The 15,000-nt window shown below is 48.2% G+C and overlaps 2 protein-coding genes across 2 annotated transcripts in view; both read left to right on the top strand.

Moving 5' to 3' along the window:
- Positions 1 to 4,749, top strand: part of gtse1 (G-2 and S-phase expressed 1) — a 12,006-nt gene extending 7,257 nt beyond the window's left edge. The window contains exons 9-12 of the mRNA XM_056415658.1: positions 1,936 to 2,100; positions 2,216 to 2,423; positions 3,033 to 3,152; positions 4,514 to 4,749. Of these exons, the coding sequence (XP_056271633.1) occupies positions 1,936 to 2,100; positions 2,216 to 2,423; positions 3,033 to 3,152; positions 4,514 to 4,600 (580 nt within the window). The 3' untranslated portion in view covers positions 4,601 to 4,749. The remainder of the gene's footprint in view (positions 1 to 1,935; positions 2,101 to 2,215; positions 2,424 to 3,032; positions 3,153 to 4,513) is intronic.
- Positions 4,750 to 5,851: 1,102 nt separating this feature from the next.
- Positions 5,852 to 15,000, top strand: part of cttnbp2 (cortactin binding protein 2) — a 64,821-nt gene continuing 55,672 nt past the window's right edge. The window contains 1 exon segment of the mRNA XM_056415657.1: positions 5,852 to 6,057. Within this exon segment, the coding sequence (XP_056271632.1) occupies positions 5,977 to 6,057 (81 nt within the window). The 5' untranslated portion in view covers positions 5,852 to 5,976.

Here is a 15,000-nt window from a genome sequence, read left to right as displayed (position 1 = left end):
TCGCAGATGACGTAACATCTGCGAGAACTATCAGACGTTTCAATCGCGGCGCAACGGAGACGATGCGCCCGGCGAGGGCCGCAGAGTCAGAGGTCAGAGGGGATCCTCCCCACCGAGCGGCGTCCCCGTCCCCCGAGTTGAATCTCTGGGTCGACTCAGCCGACTCTCACATGTCTGAGGCTCTGAGCCCCTAGAGATGCTCACGCTAAACAGTTCAGTTCAGTTCAGTTTATTTGTATAGCCCAATTTCACAAATTACAAATTTGTCTCGGAGTGCTTTACAATCTGTACACATAGACATCCCTGCCCCAAAACCTCACATCGGACCAGGAAAAACTCCCAAATAACCCTTCAGGGGGAAAAAAGGGAAGAAACCTGGAGGAGAGCAACAGAGGAGGATCCCTCTCCTAGGATGGACAGATGCAATAGATGTAATGTGTACAGAAGGACAGATTTAGAGTTAAAATACATTCAATGAATATGACAGAGTGTATGAATAGTTCATAGTAGGCATATTCCACGATGGAGACCTCCACGATCCATCAGGCAGATGGCGGTGGGGAGGAGTGGGCGGAGTCTCAACAGGACAGTGGCGTAGTCAGGAGCAGGAATTCCACGACCCAGACGATCCATCAGGCAGATAGGATCTATGCCGTCTCATAGGGTCCGATGACCCCATGAGACGTAAAGTCAAAAGGACTTCCGGGGAGAAAGCAGAGTTAGTAACGTGTGATTGAGAGATGAAAATTCATCCTTAAGGAGAGAAAAAAGAGGAGATAGGTACTCAGTGCATCCTAAAACTTCCCCCGGCAGCTATAAGCCTATAGCAGCATATCAAGGGGCTGGACCAGGGCAAACCTGATTCAGCCCTAACTATAACACATTCCATCGGGAGCAAAGAGGGGTTTGATCACGTTAGCGGAAGGATTTAAGTGACAACATCCGGTTTTGCAAAGTTAGCGGAAAGAACCACGTGAAACAACATCCGTTTTTCAAAATAAGATGACGACAAATCATACACTAACATATAAAAGTAAACAATGAACTGATTTTGTATCTTTATAGATCGTTTCTGAGATTTAGCTTAAATTATGCTAACATTAAAACATTTTTACTGGACCAAGGAAGAGTTTATCAAAATAAGTCAGACTTTTGTATGTTAAAAAAAGTCCTGTCTATAGATTTCCCCAAGAGTTCCAGGAAATGAATAATGCAGATGTGTTCCATACATATCTGAAATCCCCTACAATAGCAATCAATCAATTTTAATGTATCAATTAGGACATTTTTCAAAGTAAAAGTCCTAAATGTTTAAAGAAATCTGTAATTTAATGTTTGAGGTGCTTTATATATGTATTTCCTCATAGTCCTCATAGCAATAATGCTACACAATAAATAGAATGCTTCAATCGACACCGTGATCGGTGATCGGTATTATCGGTGATCGGCAGATACTGATTTCAGTGATCGGTGATCGGCACCAAAAACCTGATCGGTGCATCTCTAATAATAACATCATGGTGACATCATCATGGTGACACTTGATGCTTCACTCGGCTGATCAATGAAACCTTTGAAAACAGTCTGATATAATAATAATCCACAAGAGTCCAAGAAAAACTTCACAATCAATTCTACAACCGTCGTAAATTTCTCCTGATAATTTAATTTACACATATTTGACATCTCTATAGACAAAAGTTACCAATGTTAAAAACGCGTGCTAAAAAAATAAATAGATATATTATATATTCTACAACTTCAGCAGGCTGCAGTTCACTGCGTTTGTTACGTATGATGTGTTCAAGGACCCCTCGGATAAATGTGATTCGTAAAGTAGTTTCCGTCGCTTCAGTTTGGAAGACGACGTGCTCTCGGGATCGGAAGCTGAAGTTTGAAGTTTCTTTGTTTACATTCTTCCTCCCTCTCCCGCAGTCTTCCTCAGACGCCCTCTGCTGGCGGCTGCAGGTCACGGCGGCCCTCGGCCCTGCCCACCCCGGTGAGGCGCAGGATGTCCTCCATCCCCGTTGCCACGCCGACCAGGCCGCCGCCGCCCACCTTTGACCCCGCCTCGGCCGGCAGGAGCGAGAAAAGCTGCAGGTGAAAACACGCCTCGAACCGCCGTCGACCAATAGGAACAGCCGGTTCGACCGATGGGAAAGACGTGAGGTCTCACTTGGTTGTTCATTGCCGTGTTGTTGTTGTTTCTGTGTAGCCCCACCCCTGCAGACACACAAGAGGCGGAGCTTGTGGATGTCCACCCCTTCTGTCTCGAGGAGGAGGAGCCACCTGCTGCCCTGCCCCCCGCCAGCCCCCCTCCACAGACTGCTGACCAATCAGGAAGCACAGATCAGGGCGGATCAGAGCCCAGCAAGAACCTGATCGAACTGGAACCCACAGAGGAGGAAAGCAACACACAGGAGGTCAGAGGTCACATACAGGAGGTCACAGACAGGAGGTCAGAGGTCACACACGAGGTTAGAGGTCACACGCAGGAGGTCAGAGGTCACACACAGGAGGTCACACGCAGGAGGTCAGAGGTCACACACAGGAGGTCACACGCAGGAGGTCAGAGGTCACACACAAGAGGTCACACGCAGGAGGTCAGAGGTCACACACAGGAGGTCACACGCAGGAGGTCAGAGGTCACACGCAGGAGGTCAGAGGTCACATGCAGGAGGTCAGAGGTCACACACAGGAGGTCACACGCAGGAGGTCAGAGGTCACATGCAGGAGGTCAGAGGTCACACGCAGGATTTGGAACCTTTGTCTCTTCATTACGCTTTTCCTACTTTACAGAGACACTAAAGTAGTTTGTGAGCATGACATCTAGTGCTCAGCTTTTCCATTCATACCATTGGTTGATCGTGTTCTCCCAGACCCCCACAGACCTTCACAGACCCCCCCAGAGACCCTCAAAGACCCTCTCAGACCCCCCCAGAACCTCTCAGACCCTCTCGGACCTTCACAGACCCCCCACAGACCCCCCCAGACCCTCAGCCCTCTCAGACCTCCGGTTCCCTCCTCCTCAGGTGCTCCTGTTGGATCTTCCGGCTCCGGCCCCGCGGCCTCAGGAGAAGCTGCTCATCGACTTGACCAACACGCCGGACCTGATGCGGACCGGCGGCAACAAGACCTGCTCCGCCTCTCAGGTGAGCGCCGCCCGGTTCTAGGTGTTCGTACCCAGAACCCGGTTCCCCCGCCGGGTCAGTTTTCATACGGTAAACTACAGAGTGAATGGATTATTTGATAATGACCTCATCGGCCTGGAAGATATAATTAGAGAGTAAAAATATATATAAGAGACTTAAGAGTTGAAACTTTTATTAAGTAATTATAATGTTTTTAATTATTCTTATTTAATAGTAATATAATTGTTTATAATTATTCTTATTAAATAATATAATATTCTTGAGATAATACAATTATTTATATAATCATAGTAGTACTAATCATGTTTTTAAATACAAGCTGTATTTATTTAATAAACACACCAGACACTCGTTACTTCATTATTATTGTTAAATTATAATCATATAATTGGAGCAATACAATTATTTATATAAATATATCTTAAAACTCTCTAAATACAAGCTGTTTATTAAACACACCAGACCTGCATTATTTTCTTATTATTAAATTATAATATAATTGGAGAAATATAATTATAGGAATAATTATGACTTAAAATGGTCTTTAAATACAAGCTGTTATTTATTAAATAAACACACCAGACATGCATATTCATGATATTATTGGAGCAATACAATTATTTATATAATGTTAGTAATGATAGTACATCTTAAAACTCTTTATATGCGAGTGTTTTTTATTTATTAAATGCACCAAACACGCATTCTTAATTTATAACTTATATTATTGCAGTATTATTTAAAATATAATATATAATTGGAGCAATACAATTATTTATATCAATAATAGTAATAATAACATCTTAAAACTATCTCTAAATATAAGCTGTTTTTATTCATTAAAACACACCAGACATGTATTATTTTATTATTAAATTCTAATAATATAATTGCGCAATACAATTATTTATAAAAATAATAGTCATAATAATGTCTTAAAACGTTTTTTAAATCAAGCTGTTTATATTTATAAAACACACCGGACACGCATTATTTTATTATTAAATTATAATAAAAGAAATTAGCAATACAAATATATTATATATATCTAAAAACTATATCTAAATACAAGCTATTTGTATTGCTTAAAAAACACACCAAACATTTATTTTTATTATAATTTAATTAATAAAATAATGCATGTCTGGCTTGTTTTTTAATAAATAAAAATAGCTTTTATTTAGATATAGCTTTTAGACATTATTACTGTTATTTATATAAATAATTGAATTGCTCCATTTATTTGATTATAATGTAATTAATAAAATATTTAGGACATTACAATTATTTAAATAAAGATAACACTAATAACAATGACACCATCGTCTTCAAACTCTAAATTCTGTGTTTTGGTCCCTCAGCTGATCGACTTGAGCTCTCCGCTCATCAAGTGGAGTCCAGACGAGAAGAGAGAGAACGTCGCTCCGCTCATCAACCTGTCCTTCTGACCCTGGAGACCTGGACCCTGTCTTCAGAAACCCTTATTATCCCGTTAAGTTAATGACAGAGTTTTATGTTTTTAAATGATGAAAATATTCAAAATGTTCTTTTTATTTGTCTCCGGCTCGTCTGAATAAATGTTAATGTCTCGACTGTCGACGCTCGTGATTCATTGTTCTTCACAGTGAATATTTAATTTATTCTATTTATTTTATTTTTAAGGATAATTTGTATTAAATGACCAGAGTTTGATGTAAGAGGACAATAGGAGAATGATACAATTAATATAAACAATAGGGATTATTAAATGTGTAATATTGGTGGATAAGAAGTTTATTTATATTAATTTTACAGAGAGAGGGAGGGAGAGAGAGAGTGAAGCAGCGCTGACTCCAGATCAGCGCGATGGGGACCGAACAGAGCTCTGGTTCAGCTCCCACTCGGGGACAATCAGACGAGCCGTGGCCCAGATCCCAGCTCTCTCTCTCTCTCTGTCTCTCTGTCAGTGGAGTCACATCCTCTCCTTTTGAAGCTCTGGCCAGGATGTGGGATCCGGGGCTCGCTGCCCGGCACACAGGACCCAGTGATGGCCGCCTGGCTGCCCTCCCACAGAGAGGAGTCATTGTGTGTGTGTGTGTGTGGGGGGGGGGGGGGGGGGTCTTGGAGCTAGAGTCTGAGTCCAGGTCTCGCGTCTTTGAGTCCGAGTCCAGTCTTTATGTTACGTTGACATTCTCTCGTGAACGTTGACCTTTGACCTAAATAGGGATTTAATGACCTCCTTCTGGGCGGATCAGCATCATAATCCTCAAACGCCACAATTTAATAAATACAATGAAATACAATAAGATTTAAAAAAATAAGTTATATTTTGTTATAAAGTCTTTGATTCATTTCACTTACATTTACAATACATTCACCTTTTTTAAAAGAGTATGATAAAGCATGAATGATTTTCAATTCAATAGATACAATAAAAATAAAAAACAGCAATTGAGTGATTTTCAAAGTTATATTTGTTGTTTTTAATATTAATATTGGTGGGGCTTCGGGTCTCTTCGGGTCCCCACCTAAGGGTTATTTTACGGCTCCGACAAATGCTGCTGTCAGTCTCCCGGTTCCGGGCCGCAGCAGCACCGCCTCTCCGGTCGGGGCGCACCGGGGGCCTCGCATCTGGGGTTGGGTCTCTCTCTCTCTCTCTCTTCCACGCCCCCCCCCGCCCCCCCCCCCCCGAGGGCTTCACCAGGAACCGACCTCCCTCTTCTATTTGTCATCTATCTCTCTCTCTCCTCTTTCCCAAATGCCGCGCGCGTGGCGTGATTTGCGCTCAGCAGCGCGATAGTTGCGCAGCGCCGGATGCGCGTCGCTCGGAGCGGACAGGACGAACATGGCGTCGGAGGGAGCCGAGCAGCCGCCCGCCGCGGTCCAGACTCTGGCCACCGCCGCGCCGCCGGGGAGCGTCGACACGGTGAGACTCGAGCCCCGCGAGGGGGGGGGGAAGGTGGAGTTTTAGGTATTTAGCGGCGCAGAAGGAGCCGCGGGAGAGGAAGCGGTGCGCATCGTTTGAAGCCACCGCGGTGGTCAGAGAGAGGGGGGGAGGGGGGGGCATGACTCAGACACGCGAATCCAAAAATAAACCGAACCCCAACACGTGACCTCGCAGTCTGACGTTTCTGTTCACATTCAACGTGAATTCTTTTGTTCGCCTCCGCCGGCGGTGTGTTTGGGTGGAGGTGGTGGAGGACATGTCCCTCCGCCGCTGGACCGGGGGGGGGGGTCGCGTCCCCCCGGTTGGAGCTCCGATCACCGGGAGATGTGCGGAGCAGACCCCCGGGGAGCTGCGCGCGCCGCTGGGGAGACGCTCATCTGTTTTGCAGTGGTTGACTTCTTTCCCCTGAAATCCGATTTTCTTTTCCTTTTCTTTCGACCATTTTTTTCTCCTCCTCCTCCACTGAGCCTGTGGAGCTGCAGGTGGCAGGATAAAAAACCACATTATTATTTGACTGAAGTCCTCATCAGTCACATGATCCTCACAGGCTTCCGTAGGCTGTAGAGCTTTCTCCTGTTTACACACAGACACACACACACACACACACACACACAAACACACACACACAGACACACACAGACACACACACAGACAGACAGACAGACAGACACACACAGACACATACACACACACACAGACACACACACAGACAGACAGACAGACACAAACACACACACACAGACACACACACACACACAGACACATACACACACACACAGACACACACAGACACACACAGACAGACAGACACACACACAGACACATACACACACACACAGACACACAGACAGACAGACAGACAGACACACACACACAAACACACACACACAGACAGACACACACACACACAGACACACACAGACACATACACACACATACAGACACACACACAGACACACAGACAGACAGACAGACACACACAGACTGTAAAATGGCGGCGCGCTCAGTCGCAAAGTCTCGTCGGTCCCGTTTAGGTGCATTTTTTTTTGTTTATTTGTGTGTTTTTTTATTAGCCCAAACAGTAACCTGCTGGGCGAAGGTTAGTTTTAGCCGACAGGACCTGTTGGAAATAGGTCTGAAATGCGAGCAGACAATTTCGGCGGAGTTTACAAGCCGGGAAAACATTCCCTCAGCACTGGCGCGACCCCCCGGCTCACAATGGCTAACGTTACCTACCATCAAAAGACGGCGGCGAAGGAAGCGCCGTGGAGACAGGGGTGGTCCGCTAAACAGACTGAAGCGAGACCCACACAGACCAGCGATACCGAGCCTATTCCTGGCTAACGTGAGGTCGCTAGCAAACAAGATGGATGAATTAAGGCTCCGTGTTGAAACGAAGACGGGGAACAGCTGTGTGCTGATCATAACAGAGAGTTGGCTAACTGCTGGCATACCGGACGCTAGCATCGAGCTACAAGGCTACACAATGCACAGACAAGACAGAGACGCTATGGCTACAGGGAAAACATGCGGCGGTGGATTATTAATCTACATTAACAACGACTGGTCTTCAGACTCCAAATTGGTAAGCAGCCACTGCTCCAAAGATCTGGAGTATATCACAGTCAAATGCCGACCCTTTCACCTGGCCAGAGAGCACTCAGCCGTCTTGATAACATCTGTTTACATAGCCCCTGATGCTAATGCTAGCTCGGCGCTAGGTTTGTTACACGGCTCCATCAGCGCACAACAAAGCAGATACCCTGACGCTGTCCACATCATAGGGGGGGATTTTAATCAGACTAATCTAAAGACAGTGCTCCCTAAGTTATACCAGCACGTGAAGTGTGCCACAAGGGGAAAAAATACACTGGACAAGGTGTACACAAACATCAAAAATGGCTACAGAGCCAGACAGCTGCCCCATTTGGATCGGTCTGATCACATGTCCCTGATCCTAACACCGGCATACACACCAATCAGGAAAAGCGCCCCCAAAATCAACAAAACAGTGAAAACTTGGCCAGAGGGCGCCATGGAACGGCTACAGGACTGCTTTGCGAAGACAGACTGGTCGGTCTTTGAAGACAGGGACCTGGAACAGCACACAGCAGCGGTCCTATGCTACATTACACACTGCATGGACACAGTCACAGAGGACAAGCGTATCCGTGTCTACCCAAACCGGAAGCCCTGGATGACCAGAGAAGTGAAAGGCCTACTCAAAGAGAGAGACACAGCCTTCAAGGAAGGTGACCAGGAGCGTTACAGTGCCGCCAGGGCCAAACTAAAGAGAGGAATTAGAGAGGCCAAGGCGGACTATAAAAGCAAGATCGAGGACTACCTACGGAGCAATAACACCAGAAAAGTATGGCAGGGAATACAGCATATCACAAACTTAAGACCCAGCAAATCAACAGCTGACGGTGACGCCTCCAGAGCGGAGGAGCTAAACGGCTTCTTCGCTCGCTTCGACAGAGAGCGTCCTGCAGCCACATCAACCCCCCAGCCCCCCCACCCCGCCTGCACCTCACAGCAGCCACACTCTCATCGTAGAGGAGCACGAGGTGAGGCGCATGCTGAGAACGGTGAACCCGAGGAAGGCCACAGGCCCAGACGGTGTTCCAGGACAAGTACTGAGAGAATGTGCAGACCAGCTGGCTGGGGTCTTTACCAAGATCTACAACCAATCACTCTCTCAGGCTGTCGTCCCACCATGCATGAAGACTTCCACAATCATTCCGGTGCCGAAAAGAACTCCATCACCTGCCTTAACGACACGCCCAGTAGCACTCACACCCATCATCACAAAGTGCTTTGAGAAACTGATCAAGATACACATCACCTCAGCTCTACCTCCCGGGTTTGACCCTCACCAGTTCGCCTACAGAACAAACAGGTCCACGGAGGACGCCATCGCCACAGCTCTGCACTCCACTCTGAGCCACCTGGAACAGAGGGGGAGCTACTGAGGCTGCTCTTTGTGGACTACAGCTCGGCATTTAACACCATCATTCCTGAGAGACTGGTGTCCAAACTATTAGATCTGGGACTATCAAGCTCAATATGCAAATGGATAATGGACTATTTGTCTGACCGTCCCCAGAGGGTGAGGATGGGTTGCCACACCTCCTCAAACCTAAACCTCAGCATCGGCTCTCCACAGGGCTGCGTGCTGAGTCCTCTACTCTACTCCTCTACACACACGACTGCACCCCGCACACTCCAGCAACTCGGTCATCAAGTTCATGGACGACACCACCATAGTGGGGCTCATCTCAGGAGGAGATGAGTCGGCGTGCAGGAACGAGGTGGAGAGGCTGGCAGGGTGGTGCACAGAGAACAACCTGGCCCTGAACACCTCCAAAACCAAGGAGCTGATTGTCGATTTCAGGAGGAAAAAAACAGACTTTCAGCCCCTGGTCATCAGTGGAGACAATGTGGAAGAGCCTCCAACTTCCGATTCCTGGGCGTACACCTCGAAGAACACCTTACCTGGAGCACCAACACCTCAGCCACCATCAAGAAGGCACACCAGAGACTGTACTTCCTGAGAGTCCTCAGGAAAAATCACCTCACACAGGAGCTGCTAGTGTCATTCTATCGGTGCTCTATTGAAAGCATCCTGACATACTGCATCTGTGTGTGGTTCTGGAGCTGCACGGCTGCAGAGAGGAAGGCGCTCAGAGGGTCGTGAACACCGCTCAGAAAATAATTGGATGCCCCCTCCCCGCCCTGACTGAACTCTACAACACCCGCTGCCTGAAGAAAGCCCATAGCATCCTGAAAGACCCCTCCCACCCAGGACACTGCCACTTTCAACTCATGCGCTCAGGCAGACGATACAGAGCGATGAACACAAAAACAAATAGACTGAAGGACAGTTTTTATCCGAGAGCAATAACTGTGCTCAACAGGCCCTGAACCTCTCTGCATCTGTCAAAATAATGTGCAATACACCATGTGCAATACAGAACAAATGTGCAATATTGAAAAAGTGAAAACAATTACAACATATGCCCACTCAGGAAAAATGTGCCCTTATGCCCAAATGTACACTTGGAATGTTACTACAACTGTTCGCACATATTTTAAATGCCGAGTCACTTTAAATAAGGTTGTCTTTTTTCTATTCTTCGTATACCATGTATACAATACTGACATGCCTCTTACTCACTTCTGTTATAATTCTGTACATATTTTGTTTTTTATTCTTATTTTTTAGTTGTACTCCTATTTTTTTTACATTGAAGTGCACCTAGGGGACTGCTACTCAATTTCGTTGTTCTTTGAACGTGTTCTCTGTAACAATGACAATAAAGAAAGTCTAAGTCTAAGTCTAAGTCTAAGACAGTTGTGATTTCTCACAGGTTGTTTCCCCAAATACTACTTTGGATGTAGGCTACTGGAAAGTTGCGGGGTCCCTGAGGTGAGTGGGTGGTAGTGAGGGACCCCCCCCCCCCAACACCCTCACTAGCTGCAGGAGGGAGGAGGAGGAGGAAGAGGAGAGAGGAGGAGGAAGAGGAGGAGGAGGAAGAGGAGGCTGCTCACAAGACACCTTTTTCTAAATGTGTCTTAATTTCAGTGACTCAGCATAGCTGGGAGTACCGTGTCAGCCCCCCCCCCCCCCCGGTGGTTAAATACAGCTCGTTGCTCTTTGCTCACCCTGCTCTCTGCTGGGGGGGGAGGTTTGTTGAGTGAGGACTCTGAAGGACCCCCTGTGGCCCAGAGAGGGTCAGAGGTCACCTCCCCCCGACGGCCATAAGACATGTTGGGCCGCCGGGTCGGGAAAGTGAAGCCAATGCTGTGGTGTCTTTATAACCTGCCTTCTCTCTCCTGACCACCAGGGGGAGACTCTGGTTGTATAGAAGTCTATGCTCCGTGTGTTAAAGCTGCATTCTCTCTCCTGACCACCAGGGGGCGACTCCTCTGGTTGTATAGAAGTCTATGCTTCATGTGTTAAAGCTGCATTCTCTCTCCTGACCACCAGGGGGGCGACTCCTCTGGTTGTATAGAAGTCTCTGCTTCATGTGTTGAAGCTGCATTCTCTCTCCTGACCACCAGGGGGCTCCTCTGATTGTATAGAAGTCTCTGCTTCATGTGTTGAAGCTGCATTCTCTCTCCTGACCACCAGGGGCGACTCTGGTTGTATAGAAGTCTCTGCTTCATGTGTTGAAGCTGTCGTGTATGATTGAGACGTTTATTTGCGTGTCGCTAACGGCTACAATAAGCTAGCTGTAACTCTACGCCGTCTCAGTTCGGCCTCCAGTAAAGTTCACGTCCCTCGTGCCGACGGCGTGAAGACGAGCCGCGTGGAAGAACCGGGGATCGAATGCGTCGACGGCCTCAGTGGCGTCTGCTCCAGAACCAGAACCCTGGAGTCCCAGACTCGGTCGTGTGAAGAGAAAACCGCCCGTCGTCGGTCCTGCACCGACAGAGTGATGCGTCGCTTCCCTCGCACACAATCTTTGACTGAGCACAGACACACACACAGACACACACAGAGAGACACACACACAGACACAATTCAATTCAATTCAGTTTATTTGTATAGCCCAATTTCACAAATTACAAATTTGTCTCGGAGTGCTTTACAATCTGTACACATAGACATCCCTGCCCCAAAACCTCACATCGGACCAGGAAAAACTCCCAAATAACCCTTCAGGGGGGAAAAAAGGGAAGAAACCTGGAGGAGAGCAACAGAGGAGGATCCCTCTCCTAGGATGGACAGATGCAATAGATGTAATGTGACCAGAAGGACAGATTTAGAGTTAAAATACATTCAATGAATATGACAGAGTGTATGAATAGTTCATAGTAGGCATATTCCACGATGGAGACCTCCACGATCCATCAGGCAGATGGCGGTGGGGAGGAGGAGTGGGCGGAGTCTCAACAGTAGGCGGAGTCTCAACAGGACAGTGGCGTAGTCAGGAGCAGGAATTCCACGACCCAGACCTCGATGATCCATCAGCAGATAGGATCTATGCCGTCTCATAGGGTCCGATGACCCCATGAGACGTGAAGTCAAAAGGACTCCGGGGAGAAAGAGTTAGTAACGTGTGATTGAGAGATGAAAATTCATCCTTAAAGAGAGAAAAAAGAGGAGATAGGTACTCAGTGCATCCTAAAACGTCCCCCGGCAGCTATAAGCCTATAGCAGCATATCAAGGGGCTGGACCAGGTGAACCTGATTCAGCCCTAATTCAGGACCTACCCGGACTCTTTAGTTATTGTACTCGGGGATTTTAACAAAGGAAACCTCAGCCACGAACTTCCTAAATATAGACAGTTAATTAAATGCCCTACTAGAGAGAAGAGCATTCTGGACCACTGCTACACAACAATCAGCAGGGCCTATCACGCCGTCCCTCGAGCTGCACTGGGAAACTCTGACCACGTCATGGTTCATCTGATTCCCTCATACAGGCAGAGACTAAAGCTCTGCAAACCTGTGGTGAGGAAGTTCAAGAAGTGGACCAGTGAGGCTCTGGAGGATCTACGGGCGTGCTTGGACTGTACTGACTGGGATGTCTTCAGGACTGCTACCAACAGCCTGGATGAGTACACAGAGGCTGTAACTTCCTACATCAGCTTCTGTGAGGACAGCTGTATTCCATCCAGCTCCAGGGTGAGTTATAACAACGACAAACCCTGGTTCACAGCGGAGCTCAGGAAGCTAAGACTGCAGAAGGACCAGGCATTCAGGAGTGGGGACAAGGACCTGTACACAGAGTCAAAATACAGGTTTAGCAAGGCGGTGAGAGATGCTAACGACTGTACTCTGAGAAACTGCAACAGCAGCTCTCAGCAAACGACTCTGCTTCTGTCTGGAGAGGCTCAGGCAGATCACCAACTACAGGCCCAAATCACCCCACTCCATGAACAATGTGCTTCTGGCAGACGAGCTCAATGAGTTCTACTGCCGCTTTGAAAGACAATGGAGCAGTCCTGAGACAATCCCCACAGCCCCATCAACAAGCCACAGACCATCAGCCCACCCTCCCCAGCCCATCAGGGCTCACACCTCTGGAGCACCCTCCATCAACTCAGCGACGACCCTCGTCATCCTGGAAGAGCGTCAACAGGCTGTTTAAAAGCAGAACCCCGCATAAGCAGCGGGCCCGGACTCCGTCTCCCCTCCACCCTGAAGCACTGTGCTGACCAGCTGTCTCCGGTGTTCACCGACATCTTCAACACCTCCTGGAGACATGCCACGTTCCAGCCTGCTTCAAGGCCTCCACCATCATCCCGTCCCAAAAACCCAAGATCACAGGACTCAATGACTACAGGCCCGTCGCCTGACCTCTGTGGTCATGAAGTCCTTTGAACGCTTGGTCCTGTCACACCTCAAGACCATCACCGACCCACTCCTGGACCCCCTGCAGTTCGCCTACAGAGCCAACAGGTCTGCAGGCGACACAGTCAACATGGCCCTTCACTACATCCTCCAGCATCTGGACTCCCCAGGAACCTACGCCAGGATCCTGTTTGTGGACTTCAGCTCTGCTTTCAACACCATCATCCCGTCCCTGCTGCAGGACAAGCTCTCCCAGCTGCACGTGCCCGACTCCACCTGCAGGTGGATCACAGACTTCCTGACCGACAGGAAGCAGCACGTGAGGCTGGGGAAACACGTCTCAGGCTCCCGGACCACCAGCACAGGTTCCCCAAGGCTGAGTTCTTTCCCCTCTGCTGTTCTCCCTGTACACCAACAGCTGCACCTCCAGTCACCAGTCCGTCAAGCTCCTAAAGTTCGCGGATGACACCACCCTCATTGGGCTCATCTCTGGTGGGGACGAGACCGCCACAGGTGGGAGACTGACCACCTGGTGACCTGGTGCAGCCAGAACAACCTGGAGCTCAACGCTCTAAAGACAGTGGAGATGGTTGTGGATTTCAGGAGGAATGCAGCCCCACCCGCCCCTCTCATCCTGTGTGACTCCCCCGTCGGCTGTGGAGTCCTTCCGCTTCCTGGGCTCCATCATCACCCAGGACCTCAAGTGGGAGCTGAACATCGGCTCCATCACCAAGAAGGCCCAGCAGAGGATGTTCTTCCTGAGGCAGCTGAGGAAATTCAACCTGCCAGGGAGAATGATGGTACAATTCTACGGCCATCGTTGAGTCCATCATCTGCTCCTCCATCACCGTCTGGCACCCTGCAGCCACAGCCAAAGACAAGCGCAGGCTGCAGAGCATCATCCGCTCGGCCGAGAGGGTTATCGGCTGCAATCTGCCTTCCCTCCAGGTCCTGTTCACTTCCAGGTCACTGAAGCGGGCCAGAAAGATTGTCGCTGACCCCTCCCACCCTGGACACTCCTGTTGAGTCCCTCCCCTCGGGGAGGAGGCTGCGGTCCATCAGGACAAAGACCTCCCGCCACACCAAAAGTTTTTTCCCGTCGGCAGTCGGGCTCATCAATGGAGTCTGGGACTGACTGACTGTCACCCCCAGGACTACCACCTCTTCTTCCACCTTCCTCTCTCCTCCTTCTTCCCGCTCCTTCCTCTTCCTCCTTCCTCCTCCCTCCTCCTTCTTCTTCCCTCCTGGAGGCCTCCTCCACACACGTCACTTTAACATGCACTTTAACTTGAGGCCTCCTCCACACACATGCCACTTTAATTACATGCACTTTAATTAAACACTTAAACACACGCCACGTGTAACATACACTTTTAACTAAAACACACCACTTGAAGCACACACCCAAACACTTTCACATTACTTGTTGTCTTTCTGTCGTGTTGATTGTTGTTTGTTTGTCATGTCCAAATGTTGCACCTTCCGCCAAAAAAAATTCCTCGTTTGTGTAAACATTCCTGGCAATAAAACTGTTTCTGATTCTGATTCTGATAAGCTCTGTCAAAGAGGAAGGTCTTAAGTCGACTCTTAAACGAGGTGACTGTGTCTGCCTCCCGGAC

The sequence above is a fragment of the Pseudoliparis swirei genome, chromosome 6 (genome assembly GCF_029220125.1).
Source record: "Pseudoliparis swirei isolate HS2019 ecotype Mariana Trench chromosome 6, NWPU_hadal_v1, whole genome shotgun sequence".
NCBI lineage: Eukaryota > Metazoa > Chordata > Actinopteri > Perciformes > Liparidae > Pseudoliparis > Pseudoliparis swirei.
This window is presented reverse-complemented; position numbering and strand designations above follow the sequence as displayed.